The sequence below is a fragment of the Pezoporus wallicus genome, unplaced genomic scaffold (assembly GCF_028554395.1).
Source record: "Pezoporus wallicus isolate ANWC-B61680 ecotype Strahan unplaced genomic scaffold, APGP_CSIRO_Pwel_v1 contig_13480, whole genome shotgun sequence".
Taxonomy (NCBI): Eukaryota; Metazoa; Chordata; class Aves; order Psittaciformes; family Psittacidae; genus Pezoporus; species Pezoporus wallicus.
In genome coordinates, this window is record NW_026641917.1 from 1,194,711 (window position 1) to 1,219,985 (window position 25,275).

Genomic DNA, 25,275 nt, shown 5'->3' on the forward strand with positions numbered 1-25,275 from the left:
AGGAGCCCAATTAGAGAACAGAAGAATAGAGAAACCTTGGGATATGGGAATTGGAAACCTTGGGATATGCGGCTGTGCTCCTCAAACAGTGCAGAATCAATTCAACCCAGCTCAAAACACTGGGAAGCCAGAGAAGGAGTGAGGAGAGTGGGTCCTGCTACTGACAGCACTGTCTCCAGTCATCTGAGGGGTCTGCTGATGGAGAAAGGTCTCCTAGAAGTCCACCCACAAGCAGAAACATGACTGCAATCAGGCACTCCACAAAGAATACAGTCACCTTCTTCAACATTATGAAAAGTAATCACTAGCTTGCCAAGTTCATCTTGAATTAAGGGCAAGCTGCTATTTGTTTATACTAAAAATGCTTTTTATGGGTCCAACTTGAACCACTCACAAACAGAAGCTTCTTGAAAAGTGAAGTGAGAAGGTCAACTGCCTGCAGCATCACCTACAATGGACCTAACGAAGGGCCACCAGAGCTCCTGTGGGGTATAGTGAGTATGATTTCCTACTGAACACATTCAAGAAGCACCCACCTAGCTGACACTCTGGCAGCACTTTGCCCACACTGGAATGATGCTGTAACGGGGATAAACACACTGCCAAAACAAAACAAACCACTTGAGAAAATTATTAACAATCAAGATCAAAGTACAGGTAATGGAAAGCACGTGTACCTTTGAGACAGCTGCTCTGTACAGAGCTTTTATTGCTACCTGTTATACCTCAAGCCATAAAACCAATTGTTTTTGCCAAGTCAAATAACACACACCCCTCAAACATCAGGGGCACCAACTGTAAGTTCATGGAGAAGCAAAAATGCAGTTCAATCACTGCAGTAGGTAAAGTATGCTCACATTTGAACGGTGCAGCACAAGAACTGATGGGAAAACTGGGAAGGCCCTTTGTCTCGGGAGAGCAGGATGGCAGCAGTTTCCAACACAGTGCAGCCAACTGACAAGAGCAGATCTGGAGCCCACAGAAAATGCAGCATAACAAAGCTCCTCTTCTAGAACAAATACCAGACAAAGGAGCTCTTCAGAGTCACACAATACTGTTACGAGGTGGATGGCAAAACCTGCTGCAGCTGAACAACAGCACTCCAAACAAATCCAGCTGTTATTTTTTTAGGATGAAGCTGCTGAGCCAAGCGTTTGCAGCACAGGTAGCACATGGCACCTAAAAGGTGCATTTAAGTTATATGGCAGTTTGGGAAGAAAGCCTGAACACAGATGCCTTTTCTCCAGAGAGAGAATGGCAGATGATACAAAGAGTGTGTTTTTTGGTATTATACAGGTATTGTTCAGCCTATGAGAAGTTAATACCAACTGAACTCTGACAGAACAGAGGAAAGTTTAAGGCTCTGCCAGCTCTTCTCCATGCTCACAACACATCACTTCACAGAGGCTTATGTACAAGCTAAGACATCAAAGTGCAATTTCGTTCCCATTGCCTAGACCAGAGTAACTGCAGCTACTAGACTCTGGTCTTGAGATTCTAGTTTTATCAAACCAACTATCCCCTTCATCAGAAAACTATTTAATACCCTGAGACCAGGAGTTGTGGACATGGGAAAAAGAAAAAAAAGCCATAAAGGAAAGCTGCTATCTCCTTTCAGAATCTGCTTAAGCCTTCCAATACTGATGAACAAGGTATTTCACCACAAAAATGGGACAGAATACCTCTATGCAAAACAGTGGTTGTGCAAATCTTTGCTACTCGTATCAGCCTCCTGACCCTATAAAAATGTAGGGCTAAGTAAGATTTTTCTTTATAAAAGCTGTAGTTTATTTCTTTTCTGATCAAGAGTTGTATCACTACACAATACTACATTTTATTGCTAATCACAAATCGATGCACCGGGGTTTCGGAAGAGTTTGGTTTATAGCGTTCCTATGTAACAAAAGGAAACAAGTTACAAATCCAGACTTTGCAGACACATTGCCATGTCCCTATAGAAGCAGGGATGCGTTAGGTCTGTTTCACTAGAAAATTCTCCTCTTGAACTGTTTCTGGAGAACACATAACCGTAGTTTTCTCCAGCAGGAAAAATCAACCCATCTTTCCATGCAAAAAGAAGGTGGCCAATCTGCTCCACAGCCTAAAATCCCTTTCCTACGGAATGGGAAAGGAACATGCATTTACAGAGCTCCTATTGTGGTGTGTTAATGCTTAAATTACTAGGAGCAAGTTGGCTCATCTTCCAGGTACACCTACTACCCAGCTTAACTCAGCTTCCAATTGCTGGGGTAGCAAGTTCTTTCCAACACAACTGAGATGTGCCCTACTAACACTCTATAAAAACATGTGGTAACCTTTGCCAGGCAGGAACACAGAAGCACTCCTGCTTCAGAAGAGCACTGCACAGCCCTTCAGTAATACATACAGTTCAGTGCATGCTTTCTGTGTCCCAGACCCAATATTAGCTATTGCAAGCAAAAGCCTGCAGCCACAAGACAGACAGCGCTGCCACACAAGAGGTACTGCACTGCTTCAGATACCACTGCCCTGTCATCACCAATACTGTGATGCTTGGATTTCAAGAAGGGAGAGTTAGGACTCTGCCCCTTTGGTCACTATTGCCCTAGAGGGGACAGGGAGAAATTTAAAACTCACTCTTTGGGAGCTGAATGTCTATTGGGAGCTGAATGCCTGTTCTTGTTAGAAGGCTGCACCGTGCAGGGCTCCAGACAGATTTCACTGATTCTGAGGCACATACTATTACAAGTAAACTTAAGATTGAGTAAGTCAAAAGAAGCATCAGAATAAAAATATTAAATGGAGGGTTAAATAATTTGTCCTGTAGGATTCAATTTCACATTTCACCTGTTCACACAAGCACCTCCTATTTGCTTGGATCTGACCAGCCTACCTCAGAAAGGAGGTGCTGAGAAAGAAGAGACTGAAGCTGCTTGTGACAAAAAGATGGGATATAAATATAAAAAAAGGTTCAATTTCAAGCACCAGTAATACTGCCTGCTCAAGCCCAGGTGTGGTCACCAGGGAGACTCCCAAAATACAGGAACATTATTCAATTAAAACAATAAACTGTACTATTCTGCAGCTGCCAAGATTCCTGGCTATAACTCCCAAAAGAGTTTGCCACCTCTCAAAATTGTCTCTAATAAAAAAAGCAAGGCTGCTTGACGAGATGAAAGCAACACCCCCAAAGCTGGCTTATTCAGTAAGGACCCAACTTCAGACCAAGAGTCTGCAGGCATCAGATTCAGCAAATGGGATCTGTTTCACTATCCAACAGCTGCCTTCCAGCTACTGCACAGCATCAGCTTTTTAGCTTCCTTACAAAAAAACAAACAAACAAACAAAAAAACCAAACTCAACAACAAAACCCCCTGGATTCAAAGCATCCAAATATGGCCTGTTGTACTGGAACGTTTAAATCCTTGGGAGAGGCGAGAATCTTCTTCCTCTGCCACAGGAAGCGCTTACTCCATGATGGCCCGGTACAATGCAGGTTCAATGTAATCTTCACGGTAGCGTGAATTGATCACTCTCTGTCTCTTCCTCTCTTGTCTGACCTCCTTCTCTGCAAAGATCTCTGTGAAGCGCATATCTGAAGCTATTGACTAAAGAGACAAAAAGCAGAATTAGTCACTAGAACACAGGTCAAATTTCTGCCTCCACATCTGCCTACTGCATGTAAGGAAGAACCAAGTCAGGACACTTGGGAACATTCAGCCTTCTTCAAAAACTGACCAAACACAAGGAGAAAAATATTTAAGAAACCAAACCGAAAAGTCTGGGGATAAGTTTAAATAAACTGTAATCAGAGATCTAAAGAATGCCAGGTTTCAAATTTAACTGAGCAGCTAATTTAAGTTCACAAGCAGTCTCTTGAAAGAATGAACACACTCATCTGTTTTAACTTTCAAGCAGTCTAGTACATTTTGTGCCTTATGGGGCAGGCGTGTCTAAACACCTGGTCACAGGGTTTATCTATGATACTTTCCATGCCAAGTGCAGGGTCCTACACCTGGGTTGGAGCAACCCCAGGCACAGCTACAGGTTGGGCAGAGAAGAGATTCAGAGCAGCCCTGCGGAGAAGGACTTGGGGGGTGCTGGCTGAGGAGAAAATGAACATGAGCCAGCTTCAGTGTGCACTCGCAGCCCAGAAAGCCAACTGTATCCTGGGCTGCATCAAAAAGGAGCACGACCAGCAGGTGGAAGGGGATGATCCTGCCCCTTTACTCTGCTCTCATGAGACCTCACCTGGAGTATTGTGTGCAGTTCTGGTGTCCTTAACATAAAAAGGACATGGAACTGTTGGAACAAGTCCAGATGAGGGCCATGAGGATGATCAGGGGACTGGAGCACCTCCTGTATTAAGACAGGCTGAGAAAGTTGGGGCTGTTCAGCCTGGAGAAGAGAAGGCTGCGTGGAGACCTCAAAGCAGCCTTCCAGTATCTGAAGGGGGGCTATAGGGATGCTGGGGAGGGACTCTTCATTAGGGACTGTAGTGATAGGACAAGGGGTAATGGGTTAAAATTTAAACAGGGGAAGTTTAGATTGGATATAAGGAAGAAGTTCTTCACTGTGAGGGTGGTGAGGCACTGGAATGGGTTGCCCAGGGAAGTTGTGAATGCTCCATCCCTGGCAGTGTTCAAGGCCAGGTTGGACAGAGCCTTGGGTGAGATGGTTTAGTGTGAGGTGTCCCTGCCCGTGGCAGGGGGTTGGAACTAGATGATCTTAAGGTCCTTTCCAACCCTAACTATTCTATGGTTCTTCCCTTAACCTTTAACAGATTCTGCATTAAGGTATGCATGATCATGCTGTAAAGCAAGATACCCTAGCATGGTGTCCATAGTTAGGTATTTTATAGCAGGAAGCATAAAGCAACGGAACAGATCCCAGAGGGGCTGCGGGATCTCCATCCTTGGAGATAATCAAAACCTGACTGGAGACCTGAGCAACCTTATCTGACTTCAAAGTTACCCCTGCTTGGAACAGGTGACTGGACAGAGGCCTGCAGAGCTCCTTTCCCACCTGAATTATTTTACAATTTTAAGGTGCCCAGCTCTCTTAATGCCACCCTATCAGGAGCTTTTCCAAACAAAGCATAAGGGAAGGAGCTTGGCCATTCTTTGTAATGGGAGTAGACAATGAGACTTACAAATACAGGCATGAAAGGGTGTCAAAGTGCTGTCCCAAACACTAACTATAAGCTCCCATCACTGCAGACGGAGAATTAAAGTCACTCCAGAGTGAGAGCTTTCTTCTGTAGCCTGATCAACCAAGTTTCATAACAACTGAGAGCAGGAGATTGTAATCTGTTGCTGCCATGCTCTCAGCTTGCTGTCCAAGGACAAATGAAGTTTGCCCAGGGAGGCTGTGAATGCTCCATCCCTGGCAGCCTTCAAGACCAGGCAGGACGAAGCCTTGGGTGATATGGTTTAGTGTGAGGTGTCCCTGCCCATGGCAGGGGGGTTGGAACTTGATGATCTTAAGGTCCTTTCCAACCCTAACTATTCTATGATTCTAAGTTACATGAGCTTCTTTAGTAGAAGTCTGTACCCTGTTTACCTACCAGCCTTGACTTCACTCTCTTAGGAAGTTCCTCGTCAAGAGTATATACATCATCCCTTTTCACCATCAGCTGTGACCCATCTTCAAATTCCACCTGGAAGAAAAAACAGAAGTTGTTCTTCCAGAAGTCTCAGAAGTTAGAACCCTCCCAAAGCTACCCAGAACTTGCCTTCTGCTCCCCACAGAGGGCTCCCATGAAATAATCTTCTACCACTTGAATTTTATAAGATACATGTGTAGGTATGCACACTGCCAACAGACTTGAACCAGAACCTCACCAATCCCATGACAAATAAAGCAGCCCAGGAAGTTTTGGCATATTCTTGTAATACCTGACAACCTGACAAGACAGCCTGGCTGGTCACTTTAATAGGGCCTGAACCTTGCACCTTTTGGAAGTGTGTAAGGCATGATGCACTTACTGAATAGAGAAAAGCAAACCCAAACTTATTTTAGGTAGTTTAACCTATAGGAACAGAATTTGCAGAAGAATTACAGACCAGGAATTTTTCAGAAGCTGACACTTTCATGTAGGTAGCCAGACAGGAGTAGAGCTACAAGCAACCAACTTTGCTTTCAACACCAGTGACTGTTAACCAGCATCTGGCATTGCTGACAACACTGAGTAACTTCCCCTGAAGTGTTTACGTGTGACTCTCCCATAGCTCTGCTGGCTTTAAGAACAGCCCCGTTATCATAAACAGCTTCAGTTCTGTACCTGGTACATCTGGATGGCATGTGATGCAACAAACTTGGCTCCGTAAACTTGTCCATCTGTCCATCTCACCTGTACAACTTCCCCTTCGGCAGGGGGACCTAACTGAAGACAGTCTCGACTCTACAGCATGAATGAGAAAGGTGGGAGAGACAAGGAGTAGGGTAAGCAGCTTCCTTATGTGAAGATTCAGCAATCCCCCAGGGAGTCCATCCCAGTCACAGTGCACACCACCCCGACAATTACTCTATTTTAGGGATGAAGAACTAGGCTGAGACACATCCATGCATATCATCCATCTTTAAATCCCAAAAGTGGGCCCAGCTTCAATGTACTTCATGCAAAAATGGTATACAAGTATCAGCAAGTCTTCTTTCAGACCTACCACTGCTAAGTAGCCAGAGATGAGCTGCACTCCCTGTTACACCTGTTCCTATGTGTCCTCAGTTTAGACTCATTAACGACATCTTGCAGCACATCTCAGCCACAGTCCAACCTAGGGTTGGAACAGTTACCAAATGCCCTGGTGTATCTCCTCTGTAGCAGCAAGAATTGCCTCGCGTCATGTGCCCTCTACTGGAGCCAGACTCCCACTGCACGACATACCACAATGTCCTCCGGATACAGGTTGTCGCTGAATGAACCATCATCAAAGTTAACCTCGTAGAAAATCTCCTTTGCAAGGCTGACCACTTCACATTGATAGAAGCGACCATTCTTGTGCTTGCTGATGACTATCTGTCCAGGTGACAGATCCTGGAGTGCAGCCTTAGCTCGCTGAGAAGAGAAAAAAAAAAGGAATTTTTTACACAATGACTCCATAAAGAATGAGTTGAGGACCACAGCTCCAGTGCTGGCAGACAAGGAAGCAAAATTCAGCTCAGGATGAGTAACTCTACTCAAGATACTATCAGCAGCACTTTTAGAAAAGTTCTGCCTGTGGACTTTCACATGCTTAAAGCCTGATCTGTTAGATGCTGCTGTCCTTTAAGTTACTTAGTAAATTAAGCTATCATTCTTCAGAGCAATGCAAGGCCTTTACAGTAAATATTCTCTAATAGATTGTTGTGGTTTTGATAACTAAAATAGCTACATGAAAACTTTATAAACTAATCAATCACTTAAGAAATTCAATGACCACTGATGCAGCCTGCTGGAGTCCCAGCATTAACTCCTAACATCACAGCTGTTAACACCATGTATTTTATATTAACATATAAAAAGCGCTATTATTTCTCATTACAACAACCACAGGAGGGATGTAATGCTCTGAATGCTTCTGGGCGGCAAACCAAAATAGAATAAAAGATCTCACTAAGGTCACTCAGAGCAGCAGCAAGGTTGAGATCAGAATCCAACACCAGTTAGATTACACTGAACATTGTGAGACAGCCTTCAATGAAGAATTGAAAGAATCAATCCCACAATCTAAAACTTTTCAGTCCCTCCAAGATCCTGCAGTTCAAATTCCAGGGAATCATCCATCTACCCACCTCTGACTGAGATGGAATCTTATGCCTGAAGCAGGTAATGAAGACAACAAATGGCCAGTCATCAGGCTGCATCATGACTCCTGCTGCTTGGGCACAGCTGACATGAAAGGATGTGGGACACCGACCATGTGAGCACTGTACACAGCAACCTGCAATTCTCTTTCTTCGTTTCTTGCAGAAGATGCATTTCTGTGGACAGGAAACTAGAGGTTTAAACTAGCTTTTACTCCACACAAATGGCTAGCTGGTCCTGTGAGAGCACTGCTACTTTCTGATTAAAAAGCAGCAGAAGGCTACCAGTTCTAGCTTATGACAAGGCAATAATTCATAAAGTAAACCCATAGCCAAAACCAATGTACATTAAATGCCTGCTGCTCAACATGCACAAAGCATGCAACCGAAGGATGCTAGCAATGGGAGATCTTTGATTAAATCATCCTATAATGCTCTGAAGTCAACAGGGCCTTTCAGCACCTGGCTAAAGTTTAGAAAGACAAACAACAAGATTACAATAATGGGCAAAGACCAGAGAATTAACAGTTAAAATTCCGTCACTACCACTAGTGGCCCAACTACTCCTGGGTCACGCCTGATGGGCTATTGTAGGAAAAGAATGTTATCTGTAATGTATTAGCATATGCAAAGCAGTTAAAATATTTTTCCCCTCTAAGTGAGCTGTTAGAAGAGTTAATTACAGCTGCTTTGTTGCAGAAGATATTCACCCATTACACAAATGCCTCGCATATCCTGAAGCACTTCAATGCTCAACAGCAATCAATAATAAAGCAAGCTACATACTAGGGATTCTAAAAGTAACAACAACAAAAATCACCATTGTAACACTGCATAAATGTCATTTGCCACATACTGAAAACTGTGCCCCCTTACCAGCTTCTTATCCAAATAAATATATACTAAAACAGGGAAAGAATCAAGAAATGGCAACAGGGACAATTGCTATTCCCCCACACAAAGAACAGTGCAGATCAAACTGTTCAGTCTGGAGAGATGACTTTGGGTTTGCAGGGATGAGCAAAAGTCTTCCAGATTCTGAACAGACTGGAGAGACACTCTGAAACCCCACCAGTGAAGCACATCCTTACCAGTCTGAAACGTTGCAGGGGAATTTTGCCAACATCTACAGGACTCCGCTCGGCAATGTTCACAAATTTTGCCTCCAGTACAGCTACAGCACACATCACATGAACCCATCTGTCAGGACAGGAGAGGGGAAAAAGAAATTAATATGCATTAGGCAGACAGAGGATGTTCTGGAGCTTAAGTAAATACAGGTCTGTTGAAGTTTGCCACATAAATCACAATAAATAGCCTCTGAGAAGCAGCAGTGTAATCTTCCTTCCTACTGCTAGTAACTGGGCACATGTGGGGCAAACCCAAGACTTCTTCACACTTCCATTGTACTACTAACAGGCTAACAGGAGAACAATTCAGTTTGGCTAGGGCTGGTTGAATGCCTGCATTATAAAAGCCTGCCTGATAGGACAACACAGAACAGGCAGCTGTATGCAGTATACCTGCTGCAGAAGTAGACTGAATTTCAGTATGCTGTTCTACTTAAAGCAATGGTTGTAATTCGTCTCCATAGCCACAGCACATTACATGGAGTAACCAAAATCCTTTGTGAGAAGGTACTGAAAGATGTCATCTCATCAGAAACCTCATTTTTATGTGGTACATTTACACCTCTGCACATTACACCTCTGTGCTATAAAATGCTAAGCAACCAAAAGCATTAGTATGGCACTACCTGAAGAGACAAAGATTGCTGTGTGTGAATGCAACAAACACACTTTATCACCTAATATATGATATTATATTATCATGTAACACAGAATATGAAAGGTGGTGTTACATCAAATGCAGACACTGGCTTTTACTAGCTTACCCTCACCTACTTAGGAATTGAGTCTCTCCCTTAAGATCAAAAAATCTGGAACACTCACTTGTCATCATTGGCTCTCTGCAGTGCTCCTCCTCGTAATGAACACAAACAGCAGTCCTGGCATGAGGAAGAAAGCATTAGCTGTAAGAGTGAAGTCCAGAGCAGTACACTTGCTTCAGAACTTCCCCCTCAAAACGCATACCCAGAAGAAGACAATAGTTTCAGTGTCAGAAGAGAACTCCCTTGTGCAGATCAACCCTTTAGCTCTCAAAAGCTGCTGCCTTTAGGGCAACAAATATAGACTCCAAGTCTGTGAAAGCAAGTAGAACTACCACTGAAGACTTGTTTAACTTGCTTGTTACAGATTCCTTTTACAACTGTAATATCCTATCTCCTTTGAGGATGTGTAAAAGGATCTGGAAAGCCATGAGCAAAGACAGTTTGAAAGTTTAACCTGTTCTGCTGATCTAGAGCTTTCTGACGGAATCCCGTTCTTCTTGTTTTCTTCATATGCACACACCTCCCCAGTTATTAACAGAAGTTACTGTTTTAGAAATAGTAGCTACCATAAATTAAGACAGACAATGGAGCTAATTGCCTCACTCATGCAGAACATCTTCCCAAGACCCAAGTGAGCTCAGCAGCTTTGCACTACTTAAAAGGATATACTGTTACAGCTTAAAAAGCACCAAAATGCAACAGACTGACTCCCAAACATATTCTGAATTGCCTTCTATCCACAGGAGAGAACAAAATAATCCCAAACCAACACCACTATGGAAATGAACTTTGTAACCAGGTTCCCAGATATGCCAGGCTCCGTCTGTAAGAATCTTAGGAGAAACTTTACCTCTTCTAAGGCATTTTCTGTACATCTGGAGCACATCCAGTCTTCAGTGGCCTTGTCAGGGGATACACCATAACAACCTAAACCAGACATATCTCAGTCAGGAGGTTACCTAAACTCAGACCCATTCCCCTAGGACCAAGAAGTAAAGCAGGAATTAAAATCAATGAGCCTCAGGGTGATACAGATATTTGAAGTTATCCATGCAGCTAACTCTGTATTTCAATGGCCAGCACTCGAATACATACCATTCAGAAAAGGGCTGAAGTTAGTCTACTTGTACATTACATATACTGGTAGAGGCTTGCTATGTGGACAGACTTACTACAGAGAACACTAGAGTTAAGGATCAGGTCTGGATGCACTCACTCGCATGAACACAGACATGGCAGTTCCTGCAGGTGATGAGTATGCTGGTTCCATCTTCCTCTAAGTAGGGGGTTGAAAGATTGAGGTCAGTGCTGCAGCCAGTTGCAGTAAAGCACATCTCAGGAATCAGGGGTTTGGTTCGGATCTTCCCATCCACTGCAGCTGGAGTAACTCCAGAGCTTTGACTGTTGCCTCCACACTCTGCCTGTAACAGATGGACAAGGAATTTCAGTTTTACAAGTAAAACTGTTTCACATCATCTTTACTCACCCATTATTCCATACATATATCCACTTTAAAGAAAGAATAAAGGTGCTGAAAGATTAAAGAGTTAGTAGGTTAGGTGAAAATATAGTTAAGTTTATAAAATCCTCAGACACTGCAGCTTCAGAATGAAATTATTTTCTGCCAAAATGGCTAAAACGTAAGTTCTGAACTGTATCCCTCTAAAGAGCAACAAGATCAAACTGCATCTCTTCTGACAGAAGAGATAGAAACACCAAGCCCACCTCATGTTCTATGCTCAACTCCTCTGCTGCATTCCCCCACCCCTTAATACAGAGGATACCAACACTGCTATCCGACACTGTACATTTATCTTACCTCAGTATGGGAGGATTATGATCACACAAATAGGTATCTACTGCAATCCCTGTAATTTTTAACTAGCATAGCTCTAAACAAGTCTAATGGGCTTTCAAACTAATTTGTTCCTGGGAAATAAGCAGCAGACTAAAAATGTAGTTTCCCAGTTAAAGCTCGGGAGACTTTCAGGCTAATCTTTTGGAATCTGTTCATCTAAACCAATGCAAAACCAAACAGCAATTACACGCAAAGTTTACACAGGTATGCTCCACGACATTAAACCACGACACATTAAAGTTACCATTCTTAACAGTTAAAAAGAAATTAATCTTTCTCTTTGAAGAAAAGTTTCATATCATCTTTTGTACCTCATAGGCCACCACGAAGTAGTTTGCTTGATCTTTTAAAAATATTATTAGCAGAAATTGCAGCAACAGAATGAAGCTGCACTGTCCCTCCTACAGTGCATCAAAAGATAGGAAAGAAAGTCCAGCTAAGGATCACAGTTGGAAGGAAACTGACATGTTTTCAACAAGTCTTGTTTATTCAGATTCTGTAAAACTTATTGATTCACTCTGAACACTGCATGTCAAGCAAAAGACTAAATCATAGAATCATAGAATAGTTAGGGTTGAAAAGGACCTTAAGATCATCCAGTTCCAACCCCCCTGCATGGGCAGGGACAACTCACACTAAACCATGTCACCCAAGGCTCTGTCCAACCTGGCCTTGAACACTGCCAGGGATGGAGCATTCACTGGGCAACCCAACTTCCCTGGGAAACCCATTCCAGTGCCTCACCACCCTCACAGTAAAGAACTACCTCCTTATATCCAATCTAAACTTCCCCTGTTGAAGTTTTAACCCATTACCCTGTGTCCTATCACTACAATGCCTAATGAAGATGACCAAAGGAAATCTGTAACAAAGTTGAAGAAAATGGAACGTTCTTTTCCCCACCAAGCAGCTAGATACTTTTCTTCTTCACAAAGGAAAACTGAGTATTTGCCTGGCATTTTGTGCTGATTTTTTATTTGAATGGGTAACTGAAGTGAGTTCCCAGGCTTGCAATAGACGTTCTGAAGTTGGAACGAAGAACCTAACCACAGCTCAAAACTCGGAAGTGTTTCTGCTTCACTGCATGGTGCGGACAGACATTTGGAAACCTGCAGCTAGAGTTTTCTGCTTAACAGCATCTAGAACGGAAAAAAGAAACTCACAGAACTTAAACTGTTGACAAACTGTTAACTTTATACACTGTCAGCACTAGTGAAATCCCCAGGTACTATGCAGCTTCTGACAAGAATCTACCCTCAGACAGAAATAGCAAGATTGAACTGAAACTATGGTTTATGGGTTTTATGGAAATTAGGAACTATACACAATAGAAACCCTCACCAAAACTGTGGTGAACATATTTCTAGTGCCATCACAGCAATCTCAGATGAATCAAATATTTTTAGCATATAGAAAGGGAAAAGTATCTCTAAATTGCAGGTCTAACACACAATCAGATAACTATTCAAGCTACCTTACAAGCTGAGGCACACCAAAAAATTCAGTATGGGACTCCTGCCTAAGCATTCAATCAACATGACAAAGAGGTTCTGCAACCAACCCCAAGCTATGCATTGCTACAGCTGCACTTTGTTAAAGCCCATTTCCACTTGCCAGATATACTCCGAGACAGCTTTCTATCCACAAACACAACCCTAAATCCTTTTAAGTAAAAGGTTCTCTTTCTTGCCAGCTCCCCAGAGACCATGTAATATGAGTGGAGTTAAAGTGTTGTTTTTAAGTGTAGAACTGAAAGTCTGGAAAAGAGAAATGGGATTTTATTGTCAGTTGAAGCAACATTTGAGCTCCATTCAGTGGCTCAAGCAAAAGCCACAGACAAAAGCTTCTGCTGAACAGCTGAGCAAGCTTCTGGGAACCCACAAACAGGCCCTCACAGGTGTTGCGAGGTTCCCAACTGTGCTCTCCTGGAACAATTCCTTGGGAAGACTGCAACACTGATACAGCTTTTGTTAACTGGAAATACGCAAAATGATGGTTTTAAAACTATGCACCACAGCAGCAACCTCTCCAGTTATCCCCATGGTAACACTAACAGACTTGGTCTATATACCTGGTAGGTCTGGAAGAGCATACAAACAGCACAGTGGGGAGACTGCTGAGCCATGATCCGATTGTATTCTTTTTCAGCCTCAAAATTTGGTGGCCGATTCTGCCACAGCTGGCTAAGTGGCTTGGCCCATGCTTCTGTCTCCTCAGCCTCTTCTTCAGGAGTTAGCTGCTCCGATGCCTCTGTGATAAGAGATCAATAACTCAGTGATTATGTGTACTTTCATAGATACCCTTCTTCCAAATGAAACTAAATAACGCAAAGTTATGAATGGAGATGAAAGACTGACAGAAATCAAACTGACAGAAGCGTGACGGGAACCAGTAGCTTGGTCTCCTTTTTATCCTTTTTAAGAGGCTTCTACGAACACAGCAACCGTACAGACATAAGACAGGCTTACTGTGAGAACAGCACCAGCTCCAAATCAAGACTAAGGCTGTCAGCCAAAGAATCTGGTACTGTTGGATTTTTTGTTTGTGTGTTGTTTGTTTTAAATCATTAATATTTACATCAATTATTAGAATGCTCTAAGATGGGTGTACTTATGCAAATCTCTGGTACTAGTTTAATCTTCCTTTCAGAGCTGTGACTCTGAAGAATGGAAGAGGAAAGAAAGAAGACACCATGCAAGAGACAATTTTAATGATGTGAGCACAAAAAAAATGAGGTAAGATCCTTGTGTAGGATGCAGACTCCTTGCTGACTCCTGGTTACTGCCAATTACTTAATGGAATACCTCACACAGCAGAAGCTAAGATCCTCTCTACAGTTCCCCAAAGAGCACAAGGCTTAGTTACCATCATCACTAATGCAGTCCTTAACCAAGAGTGGGTGATGGCGTGGGAGCTTGCTCAATGGCTGGCGACGACCCTTGGACTTCTTACTCTCCTTCAGTGATCTTATGTATTCCTTTGCTGCCTGGACAAGGAGAAGCAATTCAACACTCAATTAGCACATGTCCCTTTGACACTACTTTTAAAAGGAACTTATTTTGAACTTAAAGAGACCTCCACAAAGTGTACACATGCTTTCATGATTTCACTTCTGAGAAACTAACTTCAGCTCTGAACTAACTTTTTGAAAGAACTGCTCTTAGCTCTTGATATGGAAAACCAGGTAGAGCTTTACTACCTCTGCTGAGCCGTTAGAACAGAGACTTTTCACGGATTCCAGTGTAGCATTTTATGCAAGTCTGTTTATATTAGAATCGTGTAAAAGGCAAAACCAAAGACAGACAAGTTGAATGGTTCTATAAGAAGTCTCATGCATTCTGCAGAAATCCTCTGTGTAAACTTAAAAAAAAAAAATCTCAAATTTAAAAATAAAATAATAAAACCCATGTACAGTTCAAGCTGCCAATGAAGTCTCACTGACTTATTTTAAGCAAATGAAACTTTCACCCTCTCTGCTGATTATTTGCACTGACAAGACTGGAAGGAGACTACAACAATAGTGATTTCCCCTTCCCATATGTAAAAAACAAGTGACACACTGACAAAATTACTACCGACCTGACAAGCAAGGCAATAAAGGGCATGATTTTAACAGCTCAGGAAGTCTCTCAGTAGGTAAGAACACCCTGCCTCCTTTTTTTTTTAATGTTATTCCTTTGAAAGCAGAAGCAAATCTTAAACACACCTCACATCTTTTAAAATCTTTTCATAAAAGAAGCCAGAGGACAGCATAACAGTCATTACCTCTGATCTCCTACAGAGCTGGCTACAAGCCTTCTAAGAAGCAGAAATGCTTTTATTCAAATGGAAATCAGCATTCCCAGTTAACATTTAACGGAAAATTTGTTTTGAAACACACCATACTGGGAAAAGCCATGTATGCCCTTTGAAAATTTCACCTTTTCCCTGTATGGCATATGCAATGGAGACGTCAGTACCAGCAACAGAATTTCTTTAGTTTAAATATCCATCAGAACTCTTGCTTAATTTCAGCTTAATTATCAAAAGATTTGCCTCTTTGCTGTTCCATTTCTGTGATTCCTGAATTTTGAAGAATCATTACTGAACTCCCAGTCTCTAAACACAGATTTAAAGAAGAAAACAAAATAATTTGAAAAGACACCAGCAAGTAAGATTTTAAGTATTACAGCCTTCTCTTGGGTGTCTAATGAAACATTCGCTGGGAGTTCTTAAACGCTTACGTTCTCCCAATCAGTAATTTTTGTTCTGTATATTTTAAGGGACATATAAATGTAGATGATTTTATATAAAAAGCCCCTCAAACATCTTAATGTGGTCATAATAAAGGCTGGATTGAACTACATTAATTTTAGGTACAAAAAGGTGTCTATTACCATAGAAAGAACTGACTCAGCCTGTAACACTCCCGTTTCAAAACCACCAAGCTACCCTTTTCCTGAAAGCACTTAAATAATTCAAAGAAGTTCTCAAAGCAAGGATTGTTTTCTAGAAGAGGTAAGACTGGTTTGTTGATTTTTTTTTTTTTTTTTAGCAAACCCCATAGGTATTATAACCCACATTAACACCTAAGCAACCTGCTATGCAAACACCAATGGAATGAAAAGATAATCTGCACAGATAGGAAGTTCTGTCACAGCAAATCCATGACCAAATAGTTCAGTCTTTCAGTATTCCTGCCATTCATACCTCTGCCAGTTCTTGCTCACTCACACTGGCGGTGGCGCTGGCTTTCTTTCCTGAAGTCTGCTCAGTGTCAGATCCACTGGCATCTCCCTTAGCATAGCTGTGGACTGTGAGCACCCCAGCTGGCCCAGGAACAGTTCGTTTTGCCAACAGATCAGTCAATTCAGAGTCTGAGGAACCAGAATACGCAGGCGAGCTGGACTGAACACTGGGCGTTGCACTCTGCTTTGCAGTTGGCAACACTGAAGTGGAATTTGAAGCATGTGAAATGGAGAGATCCAGTGCAGCTGCTTCTTGTTCTTCCTCTTCCTCCTCCTCAAGATTCACTGTTTTCAGTTCTTCAAATTTTGCTGAGTCCACATGATCTAGAAGAAAGGATATAATGACTTCAGAAAAAGTCTGGGCAGCAGAGAGACCATTTGCACAAAGCCAAACAGAAAAGCAAACTACTGCACATAAAAAAGAAACATTGAGTCATATAAAGAGTAGGTCATTAATTCAAACACCTATAAAATCATGGGTGGGCTTAGCGAGAGAGAGAATAAAAGCATCTGCTCATTGCCTTTTCCAGTATAAGAACTGAGGTTCATCAAACAAAACAGCAGACAGTGAGCTCAAAATAAACAGAGATGATCCTTTATACCGTGTAGCTAAAGAGCTCAACTCCTGGCTACATGATGCTGTGGGTAAGAGGTTACAAGGGTTCATGGGAGACTCAACAGAAAAATAAAACCCCACAAACCAACAGAAGGTTATGAAATACAAGCTGTGAAGGCCTGGAAAACAGAGTAACAGAGGGAGGAATGACATGTTTGCCCTGTTCCTACATTGTTCCATAGGCCCCTTGCTTCTCCCTTACAAACAAGAATAATCCAATCCGTTACAAGCCATATTATTTTTCCTCCAGCCTATTTATTACAAAATTACAAATAAAACATCTACACAGCATACTCGACCCATACCATGAGGAAGTCTGCATATGTTTTACTAAGCAATTTCCATAAACAGGTCACAGTACACAACAGGAATACAGAGGACCCTGGGCTACTGAGGCATCCAACACACTTCTGTATGCAGGCAAGCAAAATAAAAGAGCAAAATCAAAACCTAGGAATACTATTTATGAAGCAAGTCACATGTAATACCTCCTGTCCGCTTTAGTTCAGCTGAAAGGCAACATCTCCATGACCCACCTGGTCTGTCAATCAATGCAGCAGCCACAGGATGGCTGCCTACACCTTTGTTCTCCCCCAGCAATTTGTTTTACATAGTTCTCACTAGGGAGTTATCCATAGGTAGGCCACAAAAGCTAATAGTTCAAGCTGTGGTTATTTCATTTACTCGAGCCAGTCGCAGAAATGTCAGACAAATCAGACTAACAGGCACAGCATAAAATCATCCAAGATGCATCCTCTGGTCTTGAAAAATCAAAAGGGAATATTTCAGGTCTCATGACAGTAAATTTCTGAAGTGCTTGCCTTGGCCTGACAAACTTGTGTCTGAGTTTTTGGACATGACAACATCCTGCCGACTAGCATCACATGAAAGAGTGCCCCAGATTCAGCTCTAGCAGCGTCACTCACTGAAGAAAAATACCCTGTCCCCTTGTACCGTGATAAAGCTTGAGGAATGATTACCTGGAAGCTTGACCCTTTGTTCACCCTGCTGCACAACTTCACTCGCAGGTTTCTCACAAGGCTCTGACATGTCTGTTTCACACTGTGCAGAGCTCAGCTCCTCCTTGGGGAAGGCCTCACTCTCACTCACCTCCTGAGGCACTTCCAGGCAGACCCTGTGCCTTTTTGTTCCTATGCGATGCTTGGGGATGCTGCAGAAGACAATTCCATATGTCAGGTTACTGAACATGTAAGCATGTTGAATTTCTGCCTGGCTACACAAAATACAGCCTGGTTTGGATCGGTGCTTTATGAAACAGCACCTGGGAAGCCAAACAGTTTCCAAATTATTCTGAAGTGTTTTCTTTGCCTTTACAGGAGCACCACCAAAGACAGCTTTAGGAACAGTAACTAACACTGGCTGAAAAATTTAACTGTGAAATGTAGGATAATTCGCCTGCCCGCCTTCAGTAACCAGGAATTGATGTTGCAGCCTGCAGCACTGACAGAACTGGAATCTGCTAGCAAGCACTGCCCCATGATCCCAGTGCACTCCCTTTTATTTCTGGCCTCCCAGTGTACGATGCACACTTCCAATCCAGGCTTTGGATGTCTGTCCAAAGATGAAGAACTACCTTCCAAGCTGGTGCATTTCCTGTCTAATGCAGACTCTCACCAATGGGGACCCAAACAGTAAAAAAATATAAAAATAAATTAAGAGTATACCCCATTCCCAGGAAACAGATTATTGCTAACTCTGACTGCTGCTGTTCTGTCAGAATGGCAAATATTCAATTAAGCTGGGTCCAATTTCTAATAATCCAATGAAAAAGCAGAGGACTACATAAAGCATTACCTTTTTGTCTCATCCTCGTCCACTTCGTTTTTACACACCTCTCCTATTTCCATTTCTTCAGCACACTGTTTCCCATTCTTGACTCTTTGCATGAGATCCCCTTTAAGGAACTCTGCTGCCTCTGGGGTTGGAAGAGCATGGTCAATGACAGTCACATCCTTCCCGGCTTTCCAAAGCTTGTAACGATCTGGCTGGTACTTCCTCACAAACACATCCATGGAGATCTTCACCATGTCCTTCCGACACGAGCACTTAAATCACAGAAAATATGCAAGTAAGGCCACATACTCAACAATTCTACTCTGCACTCCTTCTCATTTTGCTTTCAGGAGCGTAACTAAAGAATCCTACAGTTACATGTAACTGAGCCTCAGAACTCTCAAGACCTTCCCAGCAAATCAAAAGGGTGTACATTAAGTTACTAAGAACTGGGCAGAGAAGCCAGCAAAACCAACAGAACAGATGTTATCACAATAATGAAGAAAGCAAGCTCACCCTCATCAGCCTATTTACAGAGTTGCTGGTAGATGACTACTTTAAAATGAGCTCATATAAAAAAAGCCAGCAAAACCAGAGACCCTAATGAGGAAATCAGAGCCATACAAACTGGGCCTACTCAGAGTAGCAGAGGTCCTTCCCATCTGGACATGGTTACAACTAGTGCTTCAAAGCACTAGTTGTACTAGAACTAGAACTTCAATGTAAGTTCTGAAAATATAAGGCATGTTCATAAGGCACCTCTACAGGGATATAACACCATCCAGTCTAAAGGTTCAGCCAAGACATTTACTTTGATAAATGACTTAAGTTACCAAAGGCATACTTCCAGGCTGAACAATCAATAAATCACAGTTAAAATACCAGACAAAATACTGGTGAGTCCTGACCACTAAGCATACCCTTTCATCTTTGGTAAGACAACCAGTCCCTCCCTCTCTTTGAAGCCTCACTTGATCCACATAAAGCTAAAAATCCTGTTATATGCTATCCATAGTTGAAACAAGGACATGAAACACGATGCTGACTGAACACTGTTACTGTATCAGAAACCAAATATCACATCTTAAGTGGAAAAAGCACTGAATTCACTCCCTTAGAACAAACACTGGGGATGTAACGAGCAGCAGCGCAATAGGTTATTTGTATGCAATAACCTACTTGATGGCAACAGACCACCTACCACTATAGACCGCTTACAGTACAGACTGCTTACCAGTACAGACTGCTTCCCATACTCGATCCACCGAAGAGTAGCAAAGTTGGTAGATTCAGCACAGTTAAAACCATGATTAAAGCCGGCATGATAACTATAAGGAAAGGTTATCATGAACTCTCCAGCCTCCTGTGTCACCTAGAAGACAGTTGAGACATCACACAGTTATTCACAGCTTAAGAGTTTACTTGATGTCTCTGAATAAAAGGAGCTCTTGCATGCCACATGCAGTATATCTGAAACCCCGACCCACAGATGATGGTTGGAACTACTTCCTGCAATGGACAGATATGGCACTTACTTACCTTTACCATTCTCCTACTTATGTTAATATCTGCTTACTGGAAAGCAACACTCAACAGTCTTTTACTAAAACATGACTGGTCAAAATAGCACAAAATCATAGAACAGTTTGGGTTGGAAAGGACCTTAAGATCATCTAGTTTCAATCCCCCTGCCATGGGCAGAGACACCTCACACTAGGTCATGTCACCAAAGGCTCTGTCCAACCTGGCCTTGAACACTGCCAGGGAGAATACTCTGTGATTAGCTATCTGAAGGTCATAAAGGTGTCTGTATCAGCTACAGGTTTTGCTGAACAGTATCTAAGGCCAATTAAAATTACTACTCATGCACAACGTGGAAATCTGCTACTGTTTCCTTTCACTATTCATATTCAAATGCAACTCTAGATCAGCTTTCCACTGCTGCCCTTCAACAGACCCCCACTGTCTAACAAGGTTCATGACAACCGACCGAGTGTGACAGTACTTCTGAGTAAGGACTCAAAGACTAGATCTTCAATGTGTGCGCGTGGGGGGGAAAGTGGGTGGCAGGTTATCACCTCGGAAAGTGAGGACATCTACAACATTATTAATGTAATAAAAAAAAACACAATAGGGAACAAGCCATACTTTCTATTGAGGAAGCAGATCACATCAAGCAAACTTAGGAGGGGACAAATCTGAAACAAAAAAAGAGCAATCTCTCTTCACTGACTACACAGCTAAGCTGTGAAGCTGATCCCATCTAACACAGGATGTTGTGTATAGTTTTAAGTTAAAAAAAAACCAAACATCAAACTCTTTGAGGCCCAAGTGCCAGATAAATGGTGGCACAGTGGGAAAGGATTGTGTTATACCCTCCCTGTTCCTGTTTTCCTCTCTAAGTGTCTGCTCTTGACTGCTGCTAGAGATGAGACAGGGCTGCATGAATGTCTTGACTGAGCTGGTACAATCATGATTATTTCTCCACACCTTATCAAATGGGATGCCGTATTTCTTCAAGATAGATGGAGAGATGAGGGTCATCTTGTGGCGGAGAAATGCTTCACAGCTTTGGGCACTTCCTGGAAAGAAACCTGTGAAGTAAAGGCAAGGAGAGATGTTACTGTTCTGCTGTGAATTAAATTAATTTTTCAGTAATTTCTAGGAAAGGTTACTGCCTAAACGGTATTTTTCCCTAGGCCTGCAAGTATGGACCACCTGATTTGAAGTGTGCTAGCTTGCATCCTGAAGAAAAAGGACAAGTCCTGGAGATTTATCTTTAACAGATGCTAGTCTGAAAGAGCATATGGAAGACTGCACGCCGAAGGCTCTTCCCTTGGCTATAACCTTCCACTCCTAATCATCAATAGTTGAGGATTTTCTCATTAAAGGTCAGACAGCCCACAACTGCATTATTTGTAATATGACATTTCTCTTGTGTGTATACACAAATAGACACTCAGAAATAATATAATCTATATTCTAAAAGGCAACTTATCAGTTCAGTCTGCCAGCCTGTGCTCTTACAAACATTACAGGCATGCTGTACTCTAAAAAGGCTGAAACCCACTGAAGCTGTACATCCCACCTTCCACAAAATACAGGTCATGAATTGCCTGATTACCTTTTGCAAGTCTCTCCAGTCGCTTCCCATGCTCTGGAGGAATAGAGTACCTGCAGGCATAAGAACAAGTCTGTTAAGTTCAACTGACATGACAGAATCTCAAAGTGAGACAGGAAATCATAAATGGGCATTGAGGCATGAATTACCTATAATAATAATGAAAAAGATCTTCCATCTCCACACCGTCTCTTTCAAAGTTTGATGAGACAAAGCTATAAAACTGTATCAAGGACTTTTACCTCTCCCAAGAAAAATCAAGAGCCAAAAGCTGACCATCTCCTCTGCTGACTTGTGCTTAGGCAGGCAAGGAAGTAAAAAGTCTTATGTATTTAATTACACCAAAATATGAATTGTGGAAGGGAAGAGCACTTCCTGACCCATTTCAGCTCACAGCTGTGCAAACGCTAGTACACTCAGTGCAAGGAGGATCACAGACCAGGAGAGAAAACAGAATCATCTCTTCCAGCTGCTCAGACCAAAACAGGACTAAGACACAATGACACATCCTTAACATGCACACAACTTGCGGTGCTCTTTGGGGCTGTATCTCTCTCTGTACTCACCTTTCCAAGGGTGCCACAAAACTCCTAGTTGGTTTGACTACAGTAAATAAACCCACCTACTTAACTTGCTTTCATTCTAGAATATGGAGTGCTTGTTAGTTCCTTCTTAAATAAATAGAATAGAGCTCCTTAAACAAATCAGACTACAGTATCCGTAAAGCTAACTTCTTCCACGTACTACTGTGAAAGAAGCAATAGCCACCAGGTTTATCAGACCTAACTATTGTTTCATGTTCCCATGCAATTGTCACTGCATTGGTTTGTTCACTGGTCACGTGGCACTAGCTATTATTTTTTACTTCAAAGTTGTACTAAAAGGCAGCCAAAAATACTAGCTTCCAACAGAAGTGTCATGGAAACAATTGTTAAGTTGCTTGAGAAATTTATTTGTGAACAGAAGGGAATGATTCACTCTTAAAATGCAACCCATGCTACAGAAAAATTTGGGAGCCTCCCCTACAAACAGTCATGAAAACTCAGACCATGGATGAACCACTCAGCAAGATCCACCAGCCTGCTTTTAGATCTGTGATAAATAGCTACATTTCAAAATCTGTTTGACTGTTTTCCTACTGCCTGCATGACAACAGGTGTATTACCTCTGTATGGTCATTTTAGAGCCTCAGGAAATCATAAACAAGTTTTCCAAGTTCTGGCCCTATTGCATATTACAATTCTGAGGAACATTTTACATCAGGACAGCAAATGGACTTTCTAGAAGGTAACCAAACAAATGCTACTGAGGACATGCACTGCTCTGCAGTTTCTTACAATTTCTAGTGTTCTTGTCACCAGATACAACTGCAGTGCAACACTGGAGGGATGGCAATTCCTTTAGTCAATTCAACTCTCTGAACTCCATGACACTGACTCCAATGTTTCACAGTATTGTTTTTCTACACCTAGAAGCTTCCCTAGAAAAATCTTACCATGACTTGGGTTCCCCAAAATGCAAGTAATTAATACTGTAGAGATCCATGTCCTCGGTATGCCAAGCAAAGGAAGTTTTCCACATGCCAAAATACAGGTAAGGAGTATTCACTCCCTCAATGGTGATGCCACTTTCATTCTCCACGATATCGAGGATTGTGTTCAATCTGCCAATATTCCATGCATCTACATGCTGCAAAACAGAAGCCTCGTGTTAAACGTACATTATGAAGAACGGAACCACACAACTAAAATGACAGTTACAAAAGCTATCAGACACTTGTGAAACAGCGTAACAAGACAAATCATCTACTGGCATAGCTCAAACCAAGGTAGCTCAAGTAAAACAAAAGTTTTGCATGATGCTAGCTTAGATACTGATTGTTTACTAGTCACCAGAGAACAGCGTGAGCTTGAGCCGATGTCTGAAACCTCTTGAACACTTTTCATTCCAAACATCTTTTTTAAAAGAGTAAATCAACATAATTTAGAAGACTAGCAAGCAGAATGCATGCCCTTTTATAATGTTTATTATCCTAGCACACAATGGCTGCAGAGCTGTCCCACAAAAATATATGCACTAGTGGATACCAAAGCACTGCATGTTCACTGATCAACACTTCCAATGCTCATAAGCCTTTGAGGACAAAGCAGCATAAAAGCAACACTTAGGCAACAGCAGTTTTTCTTTTCTTGAACTGAACTATATTATACTGAAGTGCTAACAAAGGTTCATTGTGACCTCTATTAGCCTAGATTATCTGGGTTAAATAGAAAGTACATTATAAACATAAAGTTTACTGCATTTCTGCCTGCTTTAGAAGCTGGAACTCATGTTTAGACTATCATTATCTCTTTCAGAAAAAGTCATGAGTCAAATGCTACATTAGCATTTCTGAAATGTGATACACAAGGATAACCTTTACCTGAAAACCAACAGAGTTTTCCTACCTTGTCATAAAGTGTGCCATTAACATCAGCACCGTAGATAGGGGCGTTGAACGTAAGGTTCTTCCAGTATTTTCGTTCAAGGTCTTCAAAGTCCGTGTAGCGGGGTGTGCAGTACCTGAAAAAACCCCAACAAAGATACTGAAGACTTTGCAGTTTGATAACTGGTGAGTCTAAACCAGTGGTTTTCACCACTGAAAGAAGCAAAAACTACAATAAAAATACCCAATGCATGATTATTAGCCAGACCCCTACCCTAACTCCCAGAAAAGCAGTGAAAGCAGCCACAGCTCTGTTTCTGTGAGACTTGGGAACAAAGGATCAGGAAGAAAATTACTTTCACCATTTCTCAGCTTGCTTTCATTTTTGCTTTGCGCACTTCTCTCGGTCTGAACAATTTAATTTTCTGGTTGTTGCTACTTAGCAAGGAAGAACATAATCAAACCCAGAAATGATACAAAGAACAGCTTAAAAAAAAACCCAAACCAACAAAACCAATGTTTTCTGCCACTGTAAGTGTAACAACCATTTTCAGCCTCACCTGCTGGTGAACTGGTCAAGCATACTCTGTTTATCAACAAAATACCTGCTCTTGATCTCCATTCCCTGCTAGCTATATATTGGCCTCTTTCTGCAGAACTGAGGGATCAAGTTTACACTTGACACCTATTTAATATGTGTATACATATGTACTCCAGACAATTACATATATAGCATAAAAGAGTAATTTTCATTAAATTACTCTATTAGAGAAACAGAATCCTAAGATAACTGATGTGTACTGCTCTTGCAAGATAAAATAAGGTGCAGCAGACCGACTGCTGGTCGTAATTCCAACGCTATTTCTAAATAGTTATTTCATAGGCTGTTTTGCTTAAACTCCTTTTAAAGCAATACTTTTTTGCTGTCTCCTTTTTCACGTCAAGAACATTCCTTTCGCTGCTATTACACCCGAGTATTTCGATGATGTTGACACACGCACAGGCACCCACAGCAGAAACAAAAAGTTCTGCTGGTGTTTTGCATCCCTCGTCATTACCAGATGACACGAGCGACAAAG

The 25,275-nt window shown here is 41.9% G+C and overlaps 1 protein-coding gene across 1 annotated transcript; it reads right to left on the reverse strand.

Moving 5' to 3' along the window:
- Positions 1 to 674: 674 nt before the first annotated feature.
- Positions 675 to 24,378, reverse strand: KDM4A (lysine demethylase 4A). The gene is made up of 19 exons (XM_057425839.1): positions 24,219 to 24,378; positions 23,267 to 23,460; positions 21,775 to 21,824; positions 21,141 to 21,244; positions 19,885 to 20,022; positions 18,672 to 18,922; positions 17,837 to 18,027; positions 16,203 to 16,564; positions 14,379 to 14,499; positions 13,585 to 13,763; positions 10,872 to 11,076; positions 10,506 to 10,582; positions 9,717 to 9,772; positions 8,856 to 8,964; positions 7,753 to 7,941; positions 6,866 to 7,036; positions 6,263 to 6,382; positions 5,546 to 5,638; positions 675 to 3,587 (listed from the first exon to the last, which is right to left on the reverse strand). Exons 2-19 carry the CDS (start codon positions 23,350 to 23,352, stop codon positions 3,447 to 3,449), a joined length of 2,643 nt encoding a protein of 880 aa, XP_057281822.1. The 5' UTR covers positions 23,353 to 23,460; positions 24,219 to 24,378; the 3' UTR covers positions 675 to 3,446.
- Positions 24,379 to 25,275: the final 897 nt, after the last annotated feature.

Coding starts and splice junctions, on each gene's coding strand:
- KDM4A (XM_057425839.1), bottom strand. CDS start 23,352: ATGTGGAAAACTTCCTTTGCTTGGCATACCGAGGACATGGATCTCTAC. Junction 13,764..14,378: donor GGACTGCATTAGTGATGATG/GTAACTAAGCCT, acceptor CTCTTATCACAG/AGGCATCGGAGCAGCTAACT. Junction 11,077..13,584: donor TGCTCTTCCAGACCTACCAG/GTATATAGACCA, acceptor CATCTGTTACAG/GCAGAGTGTGGAGGCAACAG.